The sequence below is a fragment of the Trichoderma camerunense genome (assembly GCF_050948025.1).
Source record: "Trichoderma camerunense strain CBS 138272 chromosome Unknown V8C40scaffold_6, whole genome shotgun sequence".
In the NCBI taxonomy this organism is placed as follows: Eukaryota; Fungi; Ascomycota; class Sordariomycetes; order Hypocreales; family Hypocreaceae; genus Trichoderma; species Trichoderma camerunense.
In genome coordinates this window covers 1765426-1790359 of record NW_028145364.1, presented here as the reverse complement: position 1 = coordinate 1790359, position 24934 = coordinate 1765426, and the positions used below count along the sequence as shown (strand labels likewise).

The 24934-nt window shown below is 49.8% G+C and overlaps 7 protein-coding genes across 7 annotated transcripts; 3 read left to right on the top strand and 4 right to left on the bottom strand.

Moving 5' to 3' along the window:
• Positions 1 to 116: 116 nt before the first annotated feature.
• On the bottom strand, positions 117 to 6816 carry V8C40DRAFT_196799 (ankyrin repeat-containing domain protein). Its single transcript, XM_083211927.1, has one exon. The coding sequence runs from the start codon at positions 6579 to 6581 to the stop codon at positions 270 to 272; it is 6312 nt and encodes a 2103-aa protein (XP_083075178.1). The 5' UTR covers positions 6582 to 6816; the 3' UTR covers positions 117 to 269.
• Positions 6817 to 6896: 80 nt separating this feature from the next.
• Positions 6897 to 10748, bottom strand: V8C40DRAFT_241851 (uncharacterized protein). The gene is made up of 8 exons (XM_083215104.1): positions 10416 to 10748; positions 9697 to 10278; positions 9419 to 9613; positions 9214 to 9358; positions 8735 to 9153; positions 8117 to 8657; positions 7985 to 8058; positions 6897 to 7925 (listed from the first exon to the last, which is right to left on the bottom strand). Exons 2-8 carry the CDS (start codon positions 10107 to 10109, stop codon positions 7448 to 7450), a joined length of 2265 nt encoding a protein of 754 aa, XP_083075177.1. The 5' UTR covers positions 10110 to 10278; positions 10416 to 10748; the 3' UTR covers positions 6897 to 7447.
• A 2144-nt stretch (positions 10749 to 12892) lies between these two features.
• On the bottom strand, positions 12893 to 14115 carry V8C40DRAFT_196752 (Alpha/Beta hydrolase protein). Its single transcript, XM_083211926.1, has one exon. It carries the CDS (start codon positions 13870 to 13872, stop codon positions 12898 to 12900), a length of 975 nt encoding a protein of 324 aa, XP_083075176.1. The 5' UTR covers positions 13873 to 14115; the 3' UTR covers positions 12893 to 12897.
• A 132-nt stretch (positions 14116 to 14247) lies between these two features.
• On the top strand, positions 14248 to 16560 carry V8C40DRAFT_241841 (Zn(II)2Cys6 transcription factor; the record flags this gene model as incomplete). Its single annotated transcript, XM_083215103.1, has 5 exons — positions 14248 to 14494; positions 14582 to 15250; positions 15312 to 15527; positions 15589 to 15863; positions 15926 to 16560. Exons 1-5 carry the CDS (start codon positions 14361 to 14363, stop codon positions 16558 to 16560), a joined length of 1929 nt encoding a protein of 642 aa, XP_083075175.1. The 5' UTR covers positions 14248 to 14360.
• Positions 16561 to 17724: 1164 nt separating this feature from the next.
• V8C40DRAFT_196709 (TauD/TfdA family dioxygenase) lies at positions 17725 to 19712 on the top strand. The gene is made up of 2 exons (XM_083211925.1): positions 17725 to 18010; positions 18087 to 19712. The coding sequence occupies exons 1-2, from the start codon at positions 17857 to 17859 to the stop codon at positions 19103 to 19105; spliced, it is 1173 nt and encodes a 390-aa protein (XP_083075174.1). The 5' UTR covers positions 17725 to 17856; the 3' UTR covers positions 19106 to 19712.
• Positions 19679 to 22036, top strand: V8C40DRAFT_196705 (major facilitator superfamily domain-containing protein). The gene is made up of 2 exons (XM_083211924.1): positions 19679 to 19831; positions 19901 to 22036. Exon 2 carries the CDS (start codon positions 20320 to 20322, stop codon positions 21826 to 21828), a length of 1509 nt encoding a protein of 502 aa, XP_083075173.1. The 5' UTR covers positions 19679 to 19831; positions 19901 to 20319; the 3' UTR covers positions 21829 to 22036.
• A 36-nt stretch (positions 22037 to 22072) lies between these two features.
• On the bottom strand, positions 22073 to 24723 carry V8C40DRAFT_241833 (Bestrophin, RFP-TM, chloride channel-domain-containing protein). Its single transcript, XM_083215102.1, has one exon. It carries the CDS (start codon positions 24165 to 24167, stop codon positions 22740 to 22742), a length of 1428 nt encoding a protein of 475 aa, XP_083075172.1. The 5' UTR covers positions 24168 to 24723; the 3' UTR covers positions 22073 to 22739.
• Between the last annotated feature and the right edge of the window lie 211 nt (positions 24724 to 24934).

Genomic DNA, 24934 nt, shown 5'->3' with positions numbered 1-24934 from the left:
GGTACCTTTATTCTCTTCCCCTGTTGAGGCACTAATGCTCATTCCGCGAATATGAGAGTAGAGTGTAGAAGAATCTACAATTCCACTATTTATATAAGTCTCTTTCGAAGACAATTCATGCACAAGAATAGACTTGGTAGGTAAAATTAGATTGGACTTCAAAATATTATCATTAGCGGAAAGTTGTCTGAGCCAAGTTCCTGGCCTACCCAAATGTCATGTCCAACATTAAACATGAAAGCAACTCCTCTTATGAACTGCTACTACCCTTATTCTTCGCCCTCTTCCACATTCTTTTCCTGCTTCTTCTCCCTGAACAACTGTATCACATCACGCAACTTCCTCGCAACAGCAATGTCAATAGCTGTCCTCAACTCAGCATCCTCTCTCCGCGGATCAACACCAAGCTCCATCAACTTCTGAAATGCACCCTTCAGATCCTCCCGCTGATCCCAATCCGAGCTACTACTCGGGAGCTCCCGCCTTGCCGTTACATGCAGCAGCGTCTGCCCCCGTGCATCCACGGCCATCAAGTCAGCACCTAAATCGACAAAGACGCCCAGCGCCGTTGCGTGCATCACGTCATTAGCAATGGCATATCTTGGATGCGAGACTTTTCCCTTGGGGTCGCGTGTGCCTTCCCATCCAGCAGCTGTGAAACGCATGACTGGAGTCTCGCTTAAGATGTTCCGGGCGTTGATATCGAGACTGATAGAAAACTTGCGGAAGAGTGAGGTGGCTTTGGCAGCTCTTCTGGCGTGGCCTACGAGACGAGGTGCGAGCTGGTGTAGCGTCGAGTTACCCGTTACGGGATCTGGCTCACTTATATCAGAGCCTGCGGATATCAGGCGCTTGATTGCAAATAGGGATTCTTGGAGGCGATCTCCATACACTGCGAGTGCCAAATGAAGAGGCTTGCGGCCTTGCTTGTCGACCATGTTGACAGCAGCTGGACCGCGTTCAACCAGTGCGATAAAAGCCTGCCGTTGTTTCTTATTGTATTTCCCGGGAAGCGTACAGAGCCAATGCAGCGGTGTACGTCCCTCGTCATCAACAGCGAGGGCATCAGCCCCGTGCTTCAACAGACCAAGGATGGAATCAGGCACGATGCTCGCAAGTGGTGGTTTCTCTTCGCGGTATGTTGGTTCTCCTACAGGGACAGTCGGAACACAAGCCGAAATTAGAAGGGTGCGTCCATGCTGGTTCTTACGGTTGACATCTGTTTGTGAGAGTCCAGGGAGGAAGCTGTCTAGTTGACCCTGTTCTTCGACGACAGTATGGAGTAGAGATCTTCCGTCCGGGTACAGTGCAAATGGATCAGCGCCTTGCAAGAGCAGCAACTCTACCGTTGCCTGGTTTCGCGAATAGAGATCTGCCTCTGGATAGGAACTAGTTGACGGTCGAGATACCTCGTGGAGCGCATATCGCACGTTTTCCGCCCCTTGTCTGTCGCCTTCTTCCTCCTTGCCTGAAGCTGGTAGCTCGTTCGGATCCAAGCCAGCTTCTAGCAGCACCTTTATCGTATCTGGATCGTTCTGTCTCACTACTATACGAGCTATGAGTCCCGTCACACACTTGACATCCGCTCCGTTCTCGATCAAGAGCCTTGTGATCCCTGCCCGGTCCGACAGCTCCAGTGCTGAGAGGCCACTGTTGCGGCTACGTGACCCAAACTCGTCTTCCGTCGGCAGAATAGTCGCATTTACATTGGCTCCATGCTTCACTAGTACGCGCACCGTCTCTTCTCGCCAGTAACCATCCGGATAACTATGGTCCAGAGCCGCCAACAGTGGTGTCATGCCGTCTTTGTTCCGCGCTTCGATATTTGCCCCTTTTGACAGAAGGTATTCAAGTGCCTCAATCTGCCAAAAGAAGTGACCACTCGCCAGGATGTGCAATGCGGTGGCTCCTCGTAACTTGTCACAATATCCTCGTCGGTTATAGATAGCATTGACATCAACACCAATCTTGTCAACGAGAAACTGTATAATGTGCAAAGACGGGAGTTCACGTTCGCAGACTGTGCCAAGAAGTGTACCGCAACTTTCCTCGTCTGCCTGGACCCGGCCTTGGGCTTCAAAAAGAGGGACTTGGTCGGCAAAATACTCGAGCAGGTTTATATATCCTCCTGTGACGAGTAAATGGAGGAGAGTATTATCTTTATACTCGTCCAGTGCAAGCACATCTCCACCTAGCGATGCGTACTCCTTAATACTGTCGTAATCTCCGTCATCAAGAGCAGCCTTCAAGAGGTCTACTTTGTCAAGTCCAGTCACCCCGCTGGCCTGTGTATCCAATATAGTCTGTCCGTCAGCTATGTATAGCTTTTCTTTGTTAACAGGACGGTCTTTTTCATAGACTGACCATCGGCCTCGCCACATGGTAACATGCTGTCGACTAGGCAATGTAACCGAGATACCACGAGCTTTTTGGGCTGCTTTGTCTTTATCCGTAGCCGAAATGAACTCTGGGGACTGCATGTAGCTGTCCGGGGCTTTGACGCCGCGTGCAACCAGCGCGCGTACCATATCCCAGCACTTATTCTCTACCGCCATATCCAGAGGAGTTACAGTCCTGGTCGTCCCGTCGTCTTCTTCAACGACTGCCTCGACGTTTAAATCGACTCCAGCTTGGAGCAACATGGTAATAATATCCGCTGTGCGAGTTGGGGGCGAGTTCCATGCACGTTCCAAAGGTTCAAACTCGGCGATGGAATGAAGCGGCGTAAGGCCTTCGACATCTAACAGCCAAGGATCTGCACCGTTGCGGAGTAACTCCCAGACACTCTCTGGCCGTCCAAAAGAACAGGCGTAGTGCAGTGGTGCCATACCCTCGCCTAGAAGATTCACGTATTTCTCAAGCACACCTCGACATCGGTACTCTGACAGGAGAAGATTGACGATGGAAGCTGCCCCTGTACGAGAGGCAAGATGTAGCAAGGATAGATCATCCGCCGCGAGGATAGTTGGATCAGCTCCGGCACGAAGAAGAAGCCCAACGTCTATTTCTCCAAGAGCTACAGCGTTGTGTAAGGGGGTTAAGCCGTTCACATCCTGCTCATCGATATTTAACCCCTTGAAAAGCGGGCTTTTGAGGACATATTCCAAGGGCCCAAAGCTCTCCACCACGTGAAGCGCCGTCTGGCCCTTTTTATTCTTGGCAAGTGGCGCAACACCAGCCTCGACCAGAACTTGCATTATCTCAGGAAGTTTACGATCCTCGTATGTCGAGCGAAGCACCGAGTGAATGAGCGTATTTCCCCCAGCGTCGAGCACCTTGGGATTTGCGCCTACCGATATCAAATAGCGAAACCAGCTGGCGTCCTTTTTTTCTTTCGCCGCATCGTGCAAAAGAGTTCTGCCATCTCTGTCGACTACCTTGGGGTCGGCGCCCAAACGGATAAACATTTGCATGGGGCTGAGGTTCTTTTGGAATCTCCTGCCGATGACCCATAGAATGGTCTCGCCTTTCTCCTCATCACATGCGTTCATATCCATGCCCGCTTCCGCAAGGACTCGGAGAAGTTCTTCGTCACTGTCCGTAGGAGCAGGAAGATTATATTTCCACAGAGGCTGATGACCCTTCCGATTACGCTGATTCAGGTCCACGCCCGAGCTTAGCAGTCGCCGGATTAAGGGCAAAAACTCTTTGTCAGAAAAGAACTCAATGCTGCCCATAATGTGGTGAAATAAATTGTCTCCATTTTCGTCCGTAGCGTGTACATCAGCCCCAAGATCCACGAGTTTGTTGAACGTATGGACATCCGGTTTCAGCCGGTCAAAAGCGGACCAAGAAGCGCCCATGTTCCTTATAATCTCGAGCAAGGGCGTTCTTCCCCACGCATTCCTGGCATTGAGATCTGCTCCATGTTCAACGAGCATATCAAGCAGCTGCGGCTTCTCGGGGTTAGCGATGTGCATAGGTGTGTTTCCTTTGTCTGTCCGGACGTTAGGATCCGCGCCTGCTGCGAGGAGCACTTTGGTGAGAATCTCTTCTGACTTGTCCAATGAACCCCAGTATCCAAATGTTGTGCTAGTCTTCTGCACAGCCAGATGGAGTGGTGTCACATTCCGATTAGTCCGAGGATAGTCGCTTTCCATTGTGGCGTTCACATCTGCACCAGCTTCTATGAGCACTCGGACACATTCTTCCGCCTCCTTCATCTCATCCTTCATAAAGATGCATCTTTCATCTGAAGAAGAAAACGCATGAAAAGGCGTTGGTCCTCGTTCGTTGTCAACTTGTAGAGTGATATCACCGCTATAGTCGTAAGACTTCTTCCGGGAACCTCTCATGTTCGGGTCTGCACCATGCTTGAGGAGTAACTTGACCAAATCCAGTTTGTGTGACTTGGCTGCTCTATACAGCCTTGTTCTCCCGTTCTGGAAGCAGTCAATATCGACTTTGCCTGTGTTTAGAATGGCATCTACATTCTCCACGTCATTGACCTGGTGAAAGTATTTATTCACAGAGTCTGGTGGAATGAAGGGCAAAAACGCCTGGACGACCTCAGGGTTATCGCCTCGGAAGGCAAAGGACAAAGCAGTCTGTCTCCGACTCTCCGCTTGCTCCTCCGAATAATCTATAAAGTATCCTTCATAACGATCGTATTCCCTGAGAACTGGGCGTGTTTTAATTTGTGGATCAACACCAGCGGCTAACAAAAGTCGAACAACTCCCGGATTACCACTTAATGCCGCCCTGTGTAGGGGCGTTTGACCATCATTACCGCCTGATTCCGCTTCTGCACCTTTAGCAAGCAGAAACTGGGCAACGTCATCAAGACCATTCTCGGCGGCGTAAGATAATGGAGTACGGCCATCTGAGTCACGAGCATCAAGAAGTGTTGGCTCGTTCTCCTCAAACAGCTTGACCACCGCCAGTGGCATGGCAAGGTCGGGGTGAACAGCAGTAGCGAGGTGGAAGACGGTAAAAGAGGCAGATAGTCGATCCCTCCAATTCATCAGCATCCACGTCTCAAAGGCTGGCTTTCCAGGGCACAAATAGCGAGTCAGAGCTTCTTGAGCAATAGCCAGCGGCTGCACTGATGCATTCTTAAGATGAAATGCGAGATTTTCAGCAGCGTAGGAGACTAGGGGATGTGTCTCTCGCAATTTGGTTGCGATATCTTTCCTTCTTTCTCTCTCTTTGCCTCGCCAATCATAGTTGTCGTAGTTTGCCTCCTTCTGTCTGTCGTCATCGATAGTGACGTCGAAATGCGGACAGCCGTCGAGATATTCCAGCATTAACACCGCAAGCATCTCATGTGAAGCTATATCATCCAAGACAGGGAAAGCAGCAGCATCCTTCTTTCTCGTGGCATCGTGCAGAAACTCGGTGAACGAATGGTGAATAACGCTCACGCTCTCATCTTCCAGAAGCTCTAATAGCCTCCCGCAGCTCCGCCGCACCAAGTCCTTTCCTTGTCCGAGGCTTATGTGTAACATGTTAGAGAGCAGAGATCCAAGCTCAATCAATCGTAACGGTCGGCTCGCATGTGTTACACACGTAAGAACCTTGGCTTGTTGCTCCGCTGTGACTCCACTCCGATAAGCATGTTCTTTTAACATGTTTTCATACACCTCTTGGAGTGTTCGTGGAAGACGATCCAGGCTGCCAGGCAGAGTCTCTTCAGTGATATGCCCATCCCGTAAGCCTTCGGCTAAATTATCCGCAATAAGTCTGGCGTGAAGAAAGAGTCCGTTGGCTCGTTCACAAATGGTCTGCTTGATCAGCTCGTTCTTGTCGTCGCTTAACGGAGGCTCCAGCTTGGCCATCCTAGCGTCAACATAACGTGCCACATCTGGGAAAAGCAGGGCTGGGTCGAGCTTCAACCGGACGATTCCCCGGTTGTTAAAAGCCTGTTCAATCTCGGGCAGTGGCCTGCTCGTCATCAAAACCTTGATTTTCTTAGGTGCAGCGGTGCCTAGCTCAATAAGCCGACTCGTCATGCCCTCAAAGTCACCATCATCCATCTCATCTAAAGCGTCTACAACGCAGTACACATTCTTTGAGATGCTCTTAGTAAGAGCTTCAACGAGAGCAGGCCATACCAAACTGTTTTCATTGCGGCTGATGGCATGATCCTGCGATATAGCCGTCAAAGTGGTTACCAAAGCAGGGCAATGAGGAAGCAGTTGCGCAGTAAAGTCGCGCACGAGATAGTTGGCGCTGTGATTCTTGTCGACAATCTGGCGAAAGAAGAAGAAGAGAACAATGTTGCCGGATTCTTGCAATTGGCGCACTGTGCTAGCTGAAAAGACAGACTTTCCGCTGCCAGCAACTCCCCGGACATGGAGACATGAGCCACCAACATGATCATGGTCAGAGTTGGCGTCGACATTGGTCCAAGTGCGAAAGACAGGCGACTTGTGGATCCATCCCCCAGTTCCAGGTACATATGAGTGTAAATGTTTCATAAATTCACTCCCTGGAGAGAGAAAGTCGGTTGGTTGGAGCCATTTCTCTAGGCTGCGGATCCGTTGTTCGTGTGAGTCGTTTGGCTGTGGTGCAGGCGCGGGCACCGCATCTCGCTCTACAATTTCGAATGTCTGATCTGGGTCAGTATCAACACCAGCCATAGTGACAATAATGCAGCGTAGAGCAGCTAATTCAAACGAAAAACACGGCGGCAGCAGCGACCATTTTATCTTCGTGGTTTTGGGGTGTTGGGTGACACGCGCAAGTTGCAGCAGCGTCTCGGTCTTTTCCTAATTCGGTCTCGACTCTCCAGGCTGGTGGCCGTTGAGTCATACCGTGATGTGATGCCGTTGTTGGTATTCAAATTGGTTATCATAGGCTGAATTGTAAATGAGAAAGAAGATGGCGTTTCTTGTCGCGAGTTTGATGCCTGTAGAGCCTTGGCGGGTATCAGCTGTGATATCCCTCCATGTGATGTGGATACGGAGTCGGAGAGACTGCATTAGGTCTCCTCTCTCCTCTTTACAAAACGAAAAATAGCTTTCAAGACTACATGCAATTTTAAATAGTAACAGTGGGATTCATTTTTAGCCAAGGACTTTTGAGGACATGGCATTCATTTCTTGCCTGCCGCACATTCCTTCGTCGAGTATCGCCTGAGCCTCATCTCCACACCAAGGCTCGCTGCTAGTCTTCACATCAAAGGATATCGGTTTTGCAGCCATTCTCACTGCTTCGACAGGAAGTCCTGCGCACAAGTCGCTGCGGTAACCATAAGCACAGACCTGTGGTGTTTTACTGTGATTGAGGTGTACCCTTGAGGTGCTTTGCTCGAGAGATCCTGGTCGTTGTCACACATAGCAGCCTCAAATTCCGACTATTCTTTATTCCGCAATGGTAGACCGCTGAAATGTAACTTCTCTTCTTCTGCCCTTTATCCACAGCCGGTTGGATTAAAAGTGTGACAGTCCCTGAAGTACATGAGTCATTTTGTTGAAGTTAATTAAAATTAGCAGACACCCGTTCTTCACCCCGGGGGCATTGGATCAGGCAGATTCATCCAATGGGGGATTTCAGTCATTCCCCATGTCAGATATGTCGACATTTCATCTGCTGTTTTAATATAGTCGTCGACTGAAGGCTGCAAAATGGCTCCATTTTGCACCATGACGCCTGCAGATGGCATAATCTGAAGGGGATTTCTTTGAGCCAAGCTTTGGCTCAAAAGTTCAGGTGCTACCTCGATCGGGGGGTACGTTGGCCTTAGGATTGGCAGCGAACTTGTAAAATCACCGCCGCTGCCCCTGTCCACAGCTTCTTCATAGATGACGCTTTGACTTGCGTGGATTAACGGTGATTTGTTGTCGTTTCCTGAAGACATCGTCTTGGCACTTCCCGTCGCTTGAGATTCTTGAAGCTGCACTCTCCCTCGTCGGAAGGAGGCTAATGCTACAAGGTGGTGATCATCGGCTGATCCTGTGACTTCAGCCGGATCGATCGGTATGCTAAGGCTGGATATCAGTCAACAGCACGTACTGGAAAATATCAGAGGTTAATAACGAACCCAAGTGTTTCCTGATATCGCTCTGCAATGTCTCGAAAGCCAAAGAGATGGCATAGTGGAATAATGCCACGAATCTGGTTTTCTGTTAGCAACTCGTATAGCGAATACATCAATTGGCCGATCAAAGCTCACAAACTGTGTCGGGGCTTCTTTTCCACGATTATGGATGGTCAAAAGAAAGTTCAAGTTGCTAATGATATTATCTCTGGTGACCTGCAAGGTCTGGGGGGATTGGTCTACAGTGGCAGCGAAGATGATCTGTACTTTGGTCGATTCAATGGTCGCATCGGGACAAAAGAGGTCGTCGAAAGCACCCCGATTGAAGCTCAATCCAGTGCGGATGATATCGGAAACTTGGCTAGCATGGAAGCGGCATAAACTTTGGCAGTGTGCGCGGAATTCAACTGGGGAGTTCTTGAAGGCTGGTGCCAGCGGGAAGCTGAAGCCGGCTAGTGAAATGCGGGTGAGATCGAAGATGACGGCGTGGATAAAGAGATGTAGAGCAAAGACACCCCCCAGCATTCCTTTATCTTTGAGCACGTATAGATTAGCATCCGTTAAATAATATCGTTCTGGCATATTATTGTACAGAGCGATGAGTTGATCAATGATTGTGACGAATTGCGACGACGGCTCCCAGATGCGCATGCCAGGGTCGGCAACGCGAATGAGTCTAAATGTGGGGGTGAGTCGTTAGCGATGGACGGAACAGAAGCGGAAAAGCTTGTGAGAAGCGAAATAACAACTTACTGCATTACTTTTGTTCTCAATCGCACAACCACAACCAATAGTGCCGACAAGTCTAGCTCCGAAATGGCAGTCTGCATTCCCGAGTCTTCAATCTGCAAAAGATAGTGCCTCGGTGTGGAAAGCTGAGATGTATTAAAACAATCGTCGGAACAAGGCAGGGGAATGCTTGGTATGTGATCTTTCCAACACATGTTTTTTTCAACGCCATTAGCAGCAAGGCTATCAATGACGAAGCTGGCCCAGACGATGCGGTTTTCAATTTCTCGTTGCATCATCTGAGCTGTTGTGGGATGGTTGGGAAGGGGACGTGGCGAATCCAAGCTCAGTAACCGTATGGCGCGATGCAGGAAAGCCAGCAAAATGAAGACCAAAGCATGCTGGTCCTCACGAAGCCCATATTCGCAGAGAAGAGCTACTGTCTATCAGACAAGTTAGTTTTAGCGGAATAGGCGACTAATAAATGCTCGAGTAAGCCTTACCATGAGATTTTGGACCGTGGGAGCATGCATCTCCCCTAATATCTCCTTCCTAGCCCTCTCAGCCCATGCTTGCCCAGGGATTACGCTTGGAAGCAAGTCGCGTTCGGGGCTATCTAGGGTAAACGTCGCATCAAAGTAGATGTGTCTGAGGCCGGATAGTTGATTAGGTTGCCTCTCATATGCAGCACGAAAGGTAATTGCTTACCTGGCGCCAAGGGCGCACATAGCATAGAGCAGTGGCTCTCCATAATCCTGAGCTACACTAGCCGACTCGAGCGACTGCATGAAGGAAGGTTGGTGAACAAAAGTCAGACAGCGAAGGTGGTGAGATCGATCGAAGAAGGCATTAATTAGGCGAAGTCGCAGACCATGATCCTTTGGTAGAGTATCTGTGCACAAACTTGAAAGGACATTAGTTGATGAGGTTGTGGCAACGACCAGTTGAGCTCTGACGAAGAGCTCTCATCGGGTATCCTCATTTACCTCTCAATATTCACACCAAAGGCGTGTAAAAGTGCGGGATTTGCCCATTGGCCAGGTTCCAAGGGTTGAACTGATACAGTTGAGGTGAGCCCCGCAGCAGCAGCCGTAGAGCTTGCGACGGAGCTGGCGGGTTGAGTAGAGGATTCGCGCTCTTGCTGCTTATCCGGCTTTGAAGGATAGACACAAGGCAGATGGCGCAGGATGCATCGGCGACACGACGGCCGAGTCTTGGTGCAGCGATGCTTGGATGACCGGCATTCTTCGCAGGACCCCACCCTTCTCTTTTCAACGCCAGCAGCCTTGAAGATGTCATCTGCCGACTTTTGCATCTCTTTGCGCGAGATGAACTCGCTCTGCGGGCTAAACCCAGGACATCCGACTCCCAGGCGAAGACAATTCCGACACTCTGGCATGGTTTTGTCGCATTTGACCTAATCCGGAAAACCCTGGTGAGAAATGCGCTGAATGGCAAAACATGAGGCCCAAAGCAACTCGAAGTCTCCGACATTGCTCCTCCCTGCTAATAATAGCCAAGACCTCAGTAGACTCTGCGTACCTTTCTTGATCTGCAGACCAGGCAGGCTGTGGCGGGGTTTTCCGTCAGTGACCATAATTCCAGCAAGTCAATGCATATTTGAAAACTGTCATCTTGGAAAGAGAAGGGGAGAGGGAGAGATGGTCATGAAAATGAATTCTAATAAAAAGACAGTCCTACTCACCTATGGAAGCCATTGGCGCGATCTCATTTTGAGCCGCAGTCGCGCCACTGCGCTGATGTTGCGACGAGCCCATTTGCTAGCACGCTGTAGCTCGGAGTGATTGCTGAGGCTGCTAGTATGTCATCCTTCTCTCCGTATCCCACAAGAGCGGCCGTGGGAAAATAGCATGGTGGAGGGGGCGATTCCCTCGAGAATAAACAGAATTGAGTTGGTTTCTCAAGAAGACGAATCTAGAGCATCGCTACCCAGCAACTAATATCGGTCCCCTTTCAAACGGCTGACTTTGCACCCGATCCAATCCCAGGGCTGCGGCGGAGCCCCGGCTAGTGTGTGTCGCGCTCATCAAGGCTCGGATTGAAGCCGCTGGCCCTGGCTAATATAAACCTGGTGCATCTGACGGCACAGGGAAGACCGGCCGAGTTGGTGGTGGAACCCTTGCGTGTTTCGGTCGGGACTTTGGGCGAGTCGTCATGGCATCGGGCTGCCGTCCAATGTTGATCCCAGCATAGCACACGACACAGACACAGACGAAGCTGGCACTGATGTGATGTTTGGGGCTTGGCTTTGACACGGCGGTGATGATGGCTGGTGGCTTGAGTCATGGGTTGAATGGAGAGACAATCTTGACACGCCCATTGCGTGGGGACAGGAGTTTTCACTTGATTGTGGTTCATGTTTTTTTTTTCTGGAAGTCGAAAAGTTCCATTCCGTACCTTCCCCCTGCATCACGCTACAAGTGCTCGTACAATGGGGGTTTAGAAGATGCTTGCTATCGATAAGTAGTGGACATGTAACATCGAATATATGTATCATGAGTGATGTCGTGTGTCTCATTTAGTTGGCAACATACATACAGGGAACTGCTTCTCCATCATCTTGAAACCTCTCATCACTTCTGATGTGAATCAACAGGTAAATACAGGCCCATGGAAGCAACACAGCTGGCGTAATAGACGTCCATTCACCGCCCCAAGGGAAGGCTAACGTCGTAGCGCATCGCGGCCACTAGGTTTGACACCAGACCTCAATCACACATCATGCAAGCCGTCAAACGACCTGCTTGAAGCCACCGCTTACTTTCCAACAGATAACAGGTTGGTGGCTGAGCGTCATAGGCAAGTTGAGCCTTCTTGGCCTGTACAGGCTACCCTTTAGGTGCATACGCCTTACATCTTTGCATTGAATCTTTAGTCACTGATCCATCCTGGTCGGTCTAATGACACTCATGCACTCAGATTTGCGCTGTGGCATCGATTCTTCACAGGCGGCGGCATCCTAGCGGCATTCGATTCTGCAGCGGACGAGCTAACCGCAAGCCACACCTGTCATCACATCATGCCATCTGCTAGCAGAGGGACCAGACCCGGAGTTTTTAAACCCTTACAGTAGGGTGAAAGAAAGCCATCGTTCTAGCCCAGCTCCAGGCGTCGATCGAAGTCCCCTGCCGCTATCTTGGGGAAACGAGGCATTATATTCTACGTATGCTTGCAAGTGGCACTAAGGTCACTATGTTCTGTGGGAGAAGTCACTCACATGGTGTAATCCCTCATAAGAAATATATGAGACGATATTCTACAAAATAGTTCCATCCATCACCCACCCTTCATCACGAGTCAAGGAATTTATGCCATCGGCAGTTGGTTGCTGTTATGCCGTGTCAACTGGGTATCTAGTCCCAAATACGAGTATCTATCTGTGGCTGCATATCCGAAAGGATCCGATCCATGTATGCTGTCCAACCGAAATAATATCGGGCATCCATACCTAGGTAGTATTGAGATCTTCATTCCTCATGATTATGTCGCTCGCCAAGCATTCTTTTAAGCAAGTTCTTTAGCCTAACAACTACCAACAACATTGAGGTGATGTTGCAGGATCTTCATCATCAGTGCTTAGGATGCTCCACTACCCGGGCGGCTCTCAATGTCTGGCCGGATCCATGTGTTCCGTCCCATGCGCCCAGATCTACCGCTAATGTGTTGTTGCCAGGCCATTTCGCAAACAACTAGTTACTCGTACTAAGCACATGCAACGGATATAGTCTGCTCGGAAAATGGGGAAACCCGAGTTGATGGCGGTGTGGAACCTGTAGTTGTAAACAGCCCAAGAAGGGCGTGATGATTTCACGTTCTCGTATAGTGACAAATGGAGTCTGACGGGGTCGAAGTAATCAAGAATCAGTGAACAAGTATAATTGGCTCCTGATGAGCTGCATAAAAGCACCTATTCTTGGAACCCTTGCACGAAGAATAAGAAAACAGCGTCTGCAGCAAATGCAGAACTAGGTTGCGACGGAAAATGACAGTATCCGATCAGACGGCTCGAGTCAGCGCTACAATCCCACGTCAAAAGTACATGTAACGAGCAAAATTCAACTACCCTGCATAAACCTCACTAAATCTAGTTGAAAAATGTAAAAAAATAAAATGAAATTATCTGTATAAAATATACTACTAAAAGATATATATAATCTATGTCTGCTTTAGAGGCTTATCTCGTTCAAAAACTCAATAATAGCGTCCGCCATTTGTTGCAGTCCAGGTTCCTCAAGAGGATAGTGGCCCGCATTTTCAAGCTGCACTGTTTTTACGGGTACCTTGGTAATTCGAGGCAGGAATAGTTCGCTCAATTCCAAGGGCGTCCATCTATCCTGTGCAGGCTGGGTTAACAAGACGGGGCACACATCGAAGGCTTCTGGTTCTATCGCCGGTTTGTATTGAGAGTATGTTGCTAAGAAATGCATCGAGGCAGATGAGCCTGCTGAAGTGCTGTCATTTAAGAAAATCCGTAAGGCATCGTTGTTGTTTACCAGCGTCGACATTTTGCTTGCCAGCGACATGGGTATTTTGATACGAGCGAAAGGTGTTGCGTTAGCAGCGCGAGTGAAGGGCAGTCCCACTCGGCTCATAAGAATGTTTCTCGCGGTTGTGTCGGCGACTTGCTGAATGCGCTGGTCAAGGAAAGTCATGCCAATAATGCCCTTGACCTTTCGATTGAGAGCGGCAGAATGATAGGTCAGCATTCCACCAGCACTCAGACCGTAGAGAGCAATAGGCCGCGGATCCGCCTTCATTTCGTGGTCGACGAAATCGCTTGATAATTGAACCCAATCATCATATGACCACACCTGGCCATCGGACACTTCTGTGCAGCCGTAGCCAGGCATGTCGATAGCGACAAGCTCGAAGCCGGCCTTATGCAAAGGAACTCCAAGAATCATGGACATTTGGCGGCCATTGGTTCCAACACCATGATGTAGTATCAATCGAATCTTGGCTTCTGGGTTACGCCATCGATCCAAGTGTAGTTTGTATCCCTTATGCTCCCACCATTCTTCCGTTGGATAGTGTTCAGGCGTGAAGTGAAGACGATCGGGTAGAAATTTCTGAATATCACGCCAGGCTGTCTGTGAATCATAGCCATCGGAAGGGAGACTGCGAGGCTTGGTGAATGGCATTCTTGTTCGTAGGAAAAAGGATTGAAAGTTTAGGGCACGTCAACTACAAGTTTCGAATCGTAGGCAAATTATGGGTTGAAGTTCAAGTTATTGTTTTAAAGCTGTAAAGGAGTTCTGAGCAAAAGAAAGGGATAACTTAGTATATATATAGGGATAGGGCTGATTTGCGGAGATTCGATTACTGTGTAAATGCCGCTCTACTCTGCCATAACTGTCGTCATAAAGTGACTTTCGAAATTTCTCACAGTATCTCATTCTGTGTTTTCAATCTGTGTACACACAACCCCAAGCACGCTGAATCCCGCGGGGTTGGAAGTGGCACGGGGTTTAACCAAATCCGCGGGTTTTAAGCCATCGAACCCCCCCTCCCCTCGCGGCTCACTCGTCAGATTCGTTTCCTATTGCTTTGTGCTTTGCTAGTGTGGAATCGAGCATCCTGCTCTGACTGATCCAAATGCAACGGAATTGGTTTCGGCCAGGATGAAGTGATGGAGTCCGATACCTCCCACGAACCAACTTTGGCGGGGTCGCTGGCTCCAGCACCATACGGAAGGGCATGCGTAGCGTGCTCCCGAGCCAAATGCAAATGTTTCTATCGGTCTGATGGTTCGGGATGTGAGAGGTGAGGGCGTATTACCATTTCCGATCCGATTCACCCCAAGTCATATTTGGATGCCCTTGGCGCTAATTCATAAGTACCTGTATCCAGATGCCATCGTCTTGGTAAAGCTTGCGAACAGACGGCGTCTATACGCAAACGCAGGACTCAAAAGGCTTCCTCTCGATCAGTGCAGCCGCCACCCCCCAGGAATCTACTGGAAGAGAAGCTGGACAATGTGTTATCCATTTTGCGCTCCCAGGCATCCACCAAACAGCTTGTGGAACAAACCCTCCAAGGTGAACCAAGTAATAGCACTACTCTATCGAACATAAACTCGCTGCATAATCCTATCACTCCATCGATTGCACGTGGTCCAGAAGTCGTTATTGACACGACTGAAAGCGTTGTTCATCTATTTCGGCCAGTCGAGCGCCCAGATGATTCACCGTCGAGCGCTACTAGCCCTCAATTACTAATTACTGGCGATGTGCCTATTCATGGCATCACGGCGTTGAATGCCGAGGAGCAATTGGCAACATTTCGTCGTGCTTTTATCCCCGCATTTCCATTTATTCATATTCCAACCACAACATCTGCTTCAGATTTATATAGGGAGAAGCCTTTCGTTTGGCTTGTCATGATCGCCTTGACCACGAAGGTCGTCCCAAAGCAGTTCGATCTTGCAGATCATATTTGGAAAATTATCTCCCAACGAGTCTTATGTGAACATCACGCAAATGTAGATCTCCTTCTCGGTACAATTTGCTTTGCCTCTTGGTATGCATTTGTTTATTACACTGAAACCTTTAAAATACGTACCAGACACTAATTGGCTCAGGTCCCATTACTTTAAGAAAGACAAACCCTTCATGACCATGCTTACCCAGATGGCCGTGTCCATGGCGTTTGAACTTGATTTACACAAAGATACAACCCCTGGGATATCACCACGTGATAAACCTAGTCGTCTATTAACCCGCCAGACATATGTAAGGCCCGTTCGAACCATGGAGGAACGTCGCACATTTGCTGCATTGTACTATCTTACCTCTGCGTGAGTTTCAGTGGCACAAAGAGGGATTGAAATGAAAAGTTATCTAGCTAATGAGAATTAGTACGTGGGCAGCGTACAGAAAAACATATCCGCTCGATTGGACACCCTACTTAGAGGATTGTGCTCGAGTTTTGAGCCAAGGTACTGAGACGAGCCTTGATATCCTCCTAACGACTCAATTAAGATGCCAATTGATTACAAATGGGATTACTTGTCCTAAAAACGAGAATATAGAAATCGGAGGCTTCAGCTCACCATCTAGGCTTCTATATACAGCACTACTTAAACAGCTTGACGATATCAGGCAAAGTTTACCTGACGAGTTTCAATCAGAGAGTATGGAGCTTTTTCAGCCTCATTAGATCATACTTGCATAAGTATATACTGAAATTGTTTAGGGGTTACGAGATTTTATCTGCTCAGCACCGAACTGAAAATAAAAGAATTCTTTCTGAGGCATAAGGAAAGTAATAATCAACATAATGGAATTCAAATTCGAAGAGTTCAAGACCTCGAATCGGCTCTGACCGTAATTGAACACTTGTTAGCTGTGTTTGACGATTTACCGATTCTCGATTGGGTTGGTATTAGTGTTGATTACGTTACTCAGCTTACCCACTGCTTCGTGGTTCTCTTCAAGCTTAACACGCTCAAAGAACCCGGCTGGGATCTATTCGAAACCAGGAAACGTGCTGATGTGATTCAAATTCTTGATCAATATTCCGAGAAGGCTGAACGTGCATTGGAGATAATTGGGATAGTGGGTAATGAGGGACCAAATTGGGGATTATTCAACAAAGGGCCTCATTTTTTTAAGACAATCAGGATGCTAATGTGGACAGAGATGGCTACGAACATGACCCATCTAAATGTAGAAGAGGATAACGCAGAAGAGCTTCCTGGTTTGACTGCAGATAACATTGTTCCGGATGATCTTGTTATGAGCTTAGCCCAAGAGTCATGGCTTTCTAACTTAATTGAGGATCCCTGGGATTATATTAGTCAATTAAATGAGACTGAATATTCTTTTTAAGGTTTGAAGCTCAGCGGACAAGCAAAGTATCTGGGATTGGTCAACCCTGGGATGCAAGCATCTACAGTATTACAAGATGATTTGGCGGGGCGCTGATGTTCAATGTCAGATTCTGACCGCCCACACTCTTCACTATGGCAAGGGCTGGGATTGGCCGCCTCGAGCTGTAGGCAAGGGACGATGCAGCAACATAAATAGCCATGACGGAACGCATAAGGCTAATGTAGCTTTGCGCAGGAGCTGGCCTTTTGATGGCCAGTACCCATTGTTTTCTCAAATGCCCATTATAAGGGACCTCCGCCCCGTGCGTGTTAATGACAAAGAAAACGAGACGCTGCTTGTGAAATGAGACTTAAGTGAAAGCTCATGTATGCAGAGAGAAGAGCAAGATCAGTGATCTGAGAATCAAGCTTCAAAGAACAGATGCCGGCATAATGACCCGCGTCCAACCAGAGACGACTAGATGGATACGTCCGGTGTCAGCTCTTCGAGACTTTGTTGTCAACAAAAGAAGGCGAAAAAACCAAATAAGAGCACCGCAAGTTGCTTTTAAGGTTTCTTACAAAGTGAGCGCCTGATCCGTTGCGTACCGATCCAAAACACAGTATGGATCACCCCGTGTTGTGTGTGTTGACGGAGGTAAGTAATATGTGTCCTAAGGTCATTGAATCAGATGGTGCATACGGAGAATCGCCTTCGGTGATCCGAAATCCAACCGAATGGCAACATGTGCGAAGAGACGACTTCAGTCCGACATCGCACTTTGCAGAAGGCTATCAGCCGATATCAGCTTATTACATTCAACGTGTGCTAATAACTCTATTTCCTATGTTGTAAGCAGGAAGACCGAGTACTTTGCGCAGGCCACGAATATCATCTCTCGGAGATCCTTCATTGGCGCTATCAATGAAGGTTCGTCCATGTCTTATCAGTTGGTGGATCCCTCCGACGAATCTATTGCAATTCGCTCGACGCAACGGGCGCGCAGTCCGGCGATATCCGCCAGTCTCTTTGGAATGGAATGCGCCTAGAGAGACGTCGATGACCTTGAGCATGGATAATACGGCAGTATGAGCATCTACTCGTACCTATACGAAAGTGACAGAGATAGGAAGCTCTCGGCGAGAGCTTATTTACGCGACCCACCTCGCTGACAATCGAGCTTCGGCCGTCTCTCAGCTAACCATCGACCAAGCATAAGAAGAATCCGATACCCCCCTCCTCCACCCATACTATTCCGTCATCTTAAGACTTGCATCTTTGGTGAGACACGATAGCGAGAAATAGCAACACACAATGTCTCTGCGAAAGATTGGCACAGCCGGCCGTCAGTTGGCATCATACGCCACAGTTGCGTCCAGAGCTTCGATACACCCAATTGCGCATCCGCCCGGATCGGGGGTTCGGTTCGGAGCGGTTGTGCAGGGCGTCAATGTTAACAAGATATCAGGTAAGGAGCCTTGGCTGTTGTGCAGCCCCCCCTCCTGTTTCACATTGGCACGGCAGCTAATAGTTTCAAACATCAGACGCCGACTTCGACATCATCAAGGAAGCTCTGTACAGATACCAAGTCCTCGTTTTCAAGGCACAGCATGACGCCTCTTCCAAGGCGCAGTACGAAATCACCCAACGATTCGACCCCAATGCGACAGCTTCCTACGGCCACGGAAAGACGCTCGACGCCAAACGATCCATCTTGCATCCAGACCTCAAGACAATCCCGCACCAGCCACAGGTCCAAGTGATTGGAAACGGCTTCGTAGAGGAGTACGAGGGGCTGAAGAATATTCAGCTGCGGCACCCCCACCACAAGACCTTCCACGCCACCGTTATACCAGACGAGGAAGACTTGGACTTTACCCGGTTCTACAGATGGCACATTGATGCCGCGCTGTATGGGCTTGCCCCTCCGGTGGCCACAACCCTCTTCGCGGCCCAGGTCCCCGGCGGCCGCAAGCAGACGATCCGATATGAAGACACGGGCGAAGAGCTGACCGTCCCTCTGGGGACGACGGCGTTCGTCTCTGGCTACACCATGTATGACCTCTTATCGCCGCAGGACCAACAGTTTGCCATGACCACAAAGGTCGAATACGCCCCGCATCCCTATGTGTGGATGAGCGGCGCCAAGTCTCGCTCGGATGGTCTGGGCCTTATCTCGGAGGGCAAAGAGGTGCCGCTTGACAGCCTGCCAGAGATTGAGCAAGACAAAATCCAAATCCTGCCCATGTGCTGGCGCAACCCTCTGGACGACCGGCTAGCGTTGCAGATTCACCCGTCCGCGATTCGGAAGCTACATCTGGGCAACGGCGAGGTTATCGACGACCTGAAGGAGGTGCGGGAGATTGTACACCGACTACAGCGGCCCGGTATCGCGCCTGGCTATGTGTATGCGCACGACTGGGAGGAGGGTGATTTCGTCATCTTCCACAACAGAAGCCTGATTCACTCAGTTGTCGGGGCGTTTGCGGAGGACGAGGTGCGCCTCTTTCGTCAGTGCAACATTGCCGGCAGCAGCTTGCCCGAGGGGCCAAGATACCTGTAGGCAGCGCTGCTGTCGATTTGTGTCAACGTGATGGCTTCAAAACAAAAAAAAGTCCGCCATCGGCCGGCTACGCGGCTGGAAGTTGACCAGAGCATAAACTTTGCCGATCTCATGACACAGCTGGGCACAGCATCAACTAGGCGAAGCTGTCAAGTCTCAAATTAACAGGCTTGACAGGGCTCGACAATTTACCCCAACCCGTCCTACCATCCCACCTCTTGCCATACCGCTTGTTGCAAGCACACTCGCTCCCTTGCATAACATAGGCACACACAATCGATCCTCCCGAAAAGCGGAAGCCGGGACGCAACGCTGCCTGTCATATTGGCCAGAAAATGTGACGGTAGGGGGAGCAGTTGAGGGGCATCGTGTCTCGTCCCCCCGCATAATACGGAAGAATAGCAGCGCTATTATGGAGCTCTGTTCGATACGGGCTACACCGTCCCTGGTGCGGGAATAACAATCACCATCACGCAGATAAGCGGTCCTGGTATCGGAGTCGAAATTGCTGTTCTCATGACCCTTCGATGTGCCTCAGCAAAGATGCAGCGCATCACGGGGCGTAGGTGAGCGGCTGAGGCAGCGCCCTGTCGGCTTCGCTACCGACCAGCACAAGCACACAATCATGTCCTAGCGCATGCACAACCGCCGAAAGGGGGCACTTCGGGGGTGATTCGCGCGCACCATTTGCCCCGCTGGCCCGCTGCAGTGCGCTGTAATATCGCGGTTAGTGGGGGATTTCCGGGGGTCTTTTGGGGTAGCAAGCGCCTCTAGCGTTGACTAATAGCGATCCAGCGGTGTCGGGATATTGGTGGACGAGACAGAATCTTACCAGACCTTAGCCATAGATCGATAATACACCTTGCGTCATTAGACGGCGAAAAAAAAAAGTTATTATGATAAGTCCGGTGCTTATCTCAACTGACTCGCCTTCCTATTTCTCTTGTGACTCGTCCATATTTTCAGGAGGATTTGCTTATTTGCCTCCCATTTTTCGTTTCCATTCCTCTTTTTCTTTCTTTTACATTTTGTTTGCATTTTGTTTCTTGAAACTGGCAGCTCTTCATGGCCAGCAGTTGACCAAGCAGATCAAAATCTCTTGCACTGCCGTGCCGACGCGGCTGATCTGATTCGATCTTCTTTGGTCTCCTATATTCATTCCTCTCCTCAACTCCAACTTTTTATTTCCACAGAGACCTCACACAACCGCCACAATGGCGCCTCCTCCGCCCGAGCCGATATCATCGTCATCCTCAGATCTCACCCTCATGGACCCCGAGCCCATGCCCTCAGAAAACACACCTCTCATCACCGGCAAATCCACAGACGAAGCCGAGAATGGCGCCCACCACAAGCCCAGCAAGCCCTTGCCCAAGATGCAGGTCTTCCTGCTCTGCTTTGCAAAGGTCATGGAGCCAATCGCCTTCTTCGCCATCTTCCCATTCATCGCGGAGATGGTCGCGAAAAACGGCAACCTCCCCAAGTCAGATGTCGGCTTCTACAGCGGCCTGATTGAGTCGCTCTTCTCGGCCACCCAGATGGTGGTGCTCTACTTTTGGGGCCATCTCGCGGACACCATTGGCAGGAAACCCGTCTTGATATGGACACTGGCTGGAATGACGGTGGGCACTTTCTTCTTCACTGTTTCGACGACTATCTGGCAGATGATCCTATTCCGATGCATCGCCGGTGTCTTTAGCGGTTCAGGCTTGGTCATTCGAACGATGCTTTCGGACCACACGACCTCGGAGACGCAGGCCGTGGCGTTTAGCTGGTTTGCATTTGCCAACAACATGGGCATCTTCCTGGGACCGATTATTGGCGGTGTGCTGGCAGACCCGGTAGAGCAATTCCCGAGCGTCTTTAAGGGAATTCAGCTCCTTGAGGACTATCCTTATCTCCTAGCCGGCGTGGCACTTACCGTGATCAATATCGTCAGCATCGTCCTATGTATATTCTATCTCGAAGAAACTCTGGAGCCTGAAGCTACTGAAACTACCTCGTCGACTGCCGGTCCAGTAATTCGACCACATCGATTATCCACCAGGGAGCTCCTCAAGGCCCCTGGCGTCGCCGTCGTCATATGGGTCTACACTCACGTCATGTTCCTCGCCTTTGCCTTCACCGCCATCCTCCCCGTGCTGCTCTACACGCCTATCAAGCTCGGCGGCGTCGGATTCTCCGCCTTCCAAATCTCCCTCTGGATGGCCACCCAGGGCGCCGCCCAAGCCGCCTGGCTCGTCATCGCGTTCCCCTTCCTGCAGCGCCGCATCGGCACAAAGGGCTCCATGGCCGCCTGCGTGGCGGCATACCCCTTCTTCTTCGCCGGCTACGTCCTCATGAACTTCCTCCTCAGGGCGGACACCGAGTCCGCCATGGCAGCATTCTGGGTCGTCGCCCCCATCGTCGCCGTCGTCGGACCCGGCGTGTCCATGGCCTTTACGGCAGTCCAGCTCGCACTCAACGACGTGTCGCCCAACCCTCACGTCATGGGTACACTCAACGCCCTGGCCATGACCGCCGCTAGTGCCGTCCGGTCCTTTGTCCCGGGAGTGTCGACGGTGCTATTCGCCATTGGCGTGCACAACCAGATCCTCTGGGGACATCTTGTGTGGGCCATACTTATCCCCATTGCCATGTCGCTCATGATTTTTGTTAAATGGCTTCCAGAGGACAAGCAGTCTCACAAGCTTGCCCGGGAGCGAGAGGAAGACGAAGACTAAATAAAAACGATGGAAAACATGTCTTTCTTATATATTAAAAATGGCTTGAGAGTAAAAGTGGAGGGAACAAACATATACGCTGATGGAGCATGAGTGCTCTAAAAGACGCACATTGCATTTGTATAGAAAGATTCAAGAGTCTTTCGTTTTTTTTCGTCCATTTCATTACATGTATATAGAAACCAATATTGAAATCAATGAATGAGACTAAAAACACCTGCTTACCATCGCAGTGAATCCAAAGGCAAATTTATTGCAGCAGTGAATCTCGAGTCCAGCTTATAGTCGTAGTAAATCCAGAGTGTGTTCATATCTCAATTACAATGCAAATTAGTTCTCAATGACGTAAAACATCAGGCAAAAAAAACAAGAAAGCAAACAAACAAGCAAATAGACATATTCCTCCACCCAGTCTCACGACATCACAGGCATAAACAACTCAGTAGCACATGATTATAAATAAATGACAAGAAGAAAAATTGTATATGTATATCTCTGTGTATATAATAAAACCGATTATGACCTCCGTAGCGGCGGGGAGAGTGTAGAAAATCCTGTTCTCCCCTCCCTGAATACCACCGTTCCGTCGGGCCTGAACGTAAAAAATTGCGTAAGACGCCGTGCTACCGTGATATTTTCCTTTTAAAAGACCTGTAATGCAAATGCCTGGACATCAAAATGAAATAGAAAAATAGAAAAAAATAGGAATCCCAAAGCCAGTCTTTTTTTTTGGGTTCTTTTTGTCGTTGTGTCTTGTGAGGTGAGTGTTGTAGCGTGACAGAGCGAGTATCAACCTCTTTCTTCAAGATAAGAAAAAATTCGAGCCACCCCTATTCCTGTCCACGTCTGCATCTTCATCTTCATATGTCGTTTTCACCACATCTCTCAACATCGTCGTACATGTGCTCTTCTTAATCGTTCTTGGCAGACTCCTCGTCACCAAGCTTGTCGCCCCTCCAGCGTCGCCACTCAAATGTCTTGTTGGGCTTGGTCCTGATGGTCTCCGCCAGCTTAGACTCGCTCCGCTGAAGCCAGGTGTCAGCGGCGGCACCGCTGACGGGCCACAGGGGAACGTTCTCAGAGCTAAAGAAGAAGTCCTCGGGCTTGTAGTTGGAGTGCGAGGCGATGATATCCATGTCAAGAGCAATCTGCTCGCAGTAGCTGTCGAGGGGAAGATCGTTGACGTCGTGGCCAAAGGGATTCTCAATCTCCTGGCCAATGAAGAGGAGGCCGAGAATGATGTAAGACGCAACGGTGGTGGCGGGAATGGTGATCCAGTGGAGCACAGCGACCATCTGGAAGGGGAGTAAGACGACGTAGAGCCATGTGATCTGCTGGAACAGAATGCCGTAAGCAATGGGGAGAGGTGTGTTCAAGACACGGTGGCAGCCGGTGAAGGCGTCGTTGAGGGCGGCAAGGTTGTTGTAAGCCAATGTCTGCTGCATAGGGACAGGGAGCTGGCCTCTGCTAACCAGGTCGTCAATGGTGACAGCAAGGTGGTTGAGGATTTCGAGGGGCAGGTTTCCAAGGGGCTTCTCTGCCTTCTTGAGCTGCTTTCGAGGGTTGCTAGCGGCAAAGGAGAGGCCGAGGTAGTCTCCAATGGACTTGAAGAAGTTCTTCTTTCCAACGCCGCCATTGAGGGGCATGGTGGAGGTGGCAGACTTGGCAAACGTGTCGAGATGGCCGACCAGGTGCTCTATATCCTGGTACGCGGTGTAAGGCTCAAAACGCAAGCTGTGCTTGAGGGCAATAGCATAAGCGACAACCAAGTTCATGGCGCTGATCTTGTAGAGCATCTGCTTGCGGATGTCCACGTTAGGGAGCACCTTGGCGTGGATCCAGAAGATTCGTCCAAGAGCCTGTGATGAGGTGACCAGAGCTGCGAAGAAACGTCGACCTTCAGCATAACGCTCGTATGCTGTGGAACCGCGGAAGCTGAGACCGGTGGAGACGACGAAACCCAAAACTGTCAGGAGGATGGAGTTGACGGCGATGTTCTTCTTTGCTACCTCATAGATGCAGGTGACGCAAGCAGACCAGGCGGACATCCAGATGAGAGGCACAATCATCTTGGGCAAGATGCTGCCGTGCATCTGCATGAACAGGGGCCACTTGGAGTGCTTGTCCATGTTTCGCGGGCCAGCGAAGTAGTCTTCGAGATTCAGCGTGTGGCGCCTGTTGAGGGGAATTGACGGCGCCATTCTAGAGCCCGGAACATTGGTCTGCTGTTCCTCGAGGGGAATCTCCGTGCTGGTGGCCCGGTGCTTTTCATGTTGGGCTGGTTGTTGTTGATCCACGACAGTCACCTCCGTGGGGACATAGGCGTCGCCGTCCGACATGGTTTCGGTCGATCTGGATGACGCTGGGATACTTCAAGGTTGATTTCTTCTTTTCTTTTCTTTTCTTTTTTTATTCGATGGGGGCAGGCAAATGTCAGTGATGCTAAGCTTCAGGTGCTTTTGGAGTTTGGTCTATTGTATCGGTGGAATTGATGTGGAGCTGCTGTCTAGACGGAAAGTGAGAAAAGAGTGAAAGTGAGCCGAAAAACCCGCAACAAACAAGCCGGCAGTGACTGAGGGAAGTAGCAAGCAGAAAACAATGCAAGTCACACCGCTGCAACACTCAGGCAAGAGGCAAGTAATTAAAGAATTGAATGGAAAAACAAACGAGAGGGGAGAAGGGCAAGGGGAAAACAAGGCAAGGAAAGCAAGATATATGAAAGAAAAGGAAAGGAGGCAAAGAGATCCTGAAAAGTGACTGCTGAAAATATCAACACATCAAGCATGGGTCCATGCGCTCCAGTTTGTTCTAGCTCCGCTCTAGGTGCAGCTCCAGGAACTCCACGAGGCGCGGGGATCGATTCAGGATTCAGGCACTCGCTGGCAAGGCCGTAGGGCGCAGGCAGCGCCGTTGGTCCCCTGAAGTTAGCGAGGCCAAGCCTAGCCTTTAGCGCTGCTGGTGCTGTCAATTCAAAGCTCCGGATGGACGCCTCCAGTGCTTTAGACGCCGGTTGGCTTTGAGCTTTTTTCATCTCAGTTTTATTTTTAGTTAGGTAAGCCACTTCATGGTTGACAAGTCAGGTACATAGACTTTTTTCTTTCCTCAG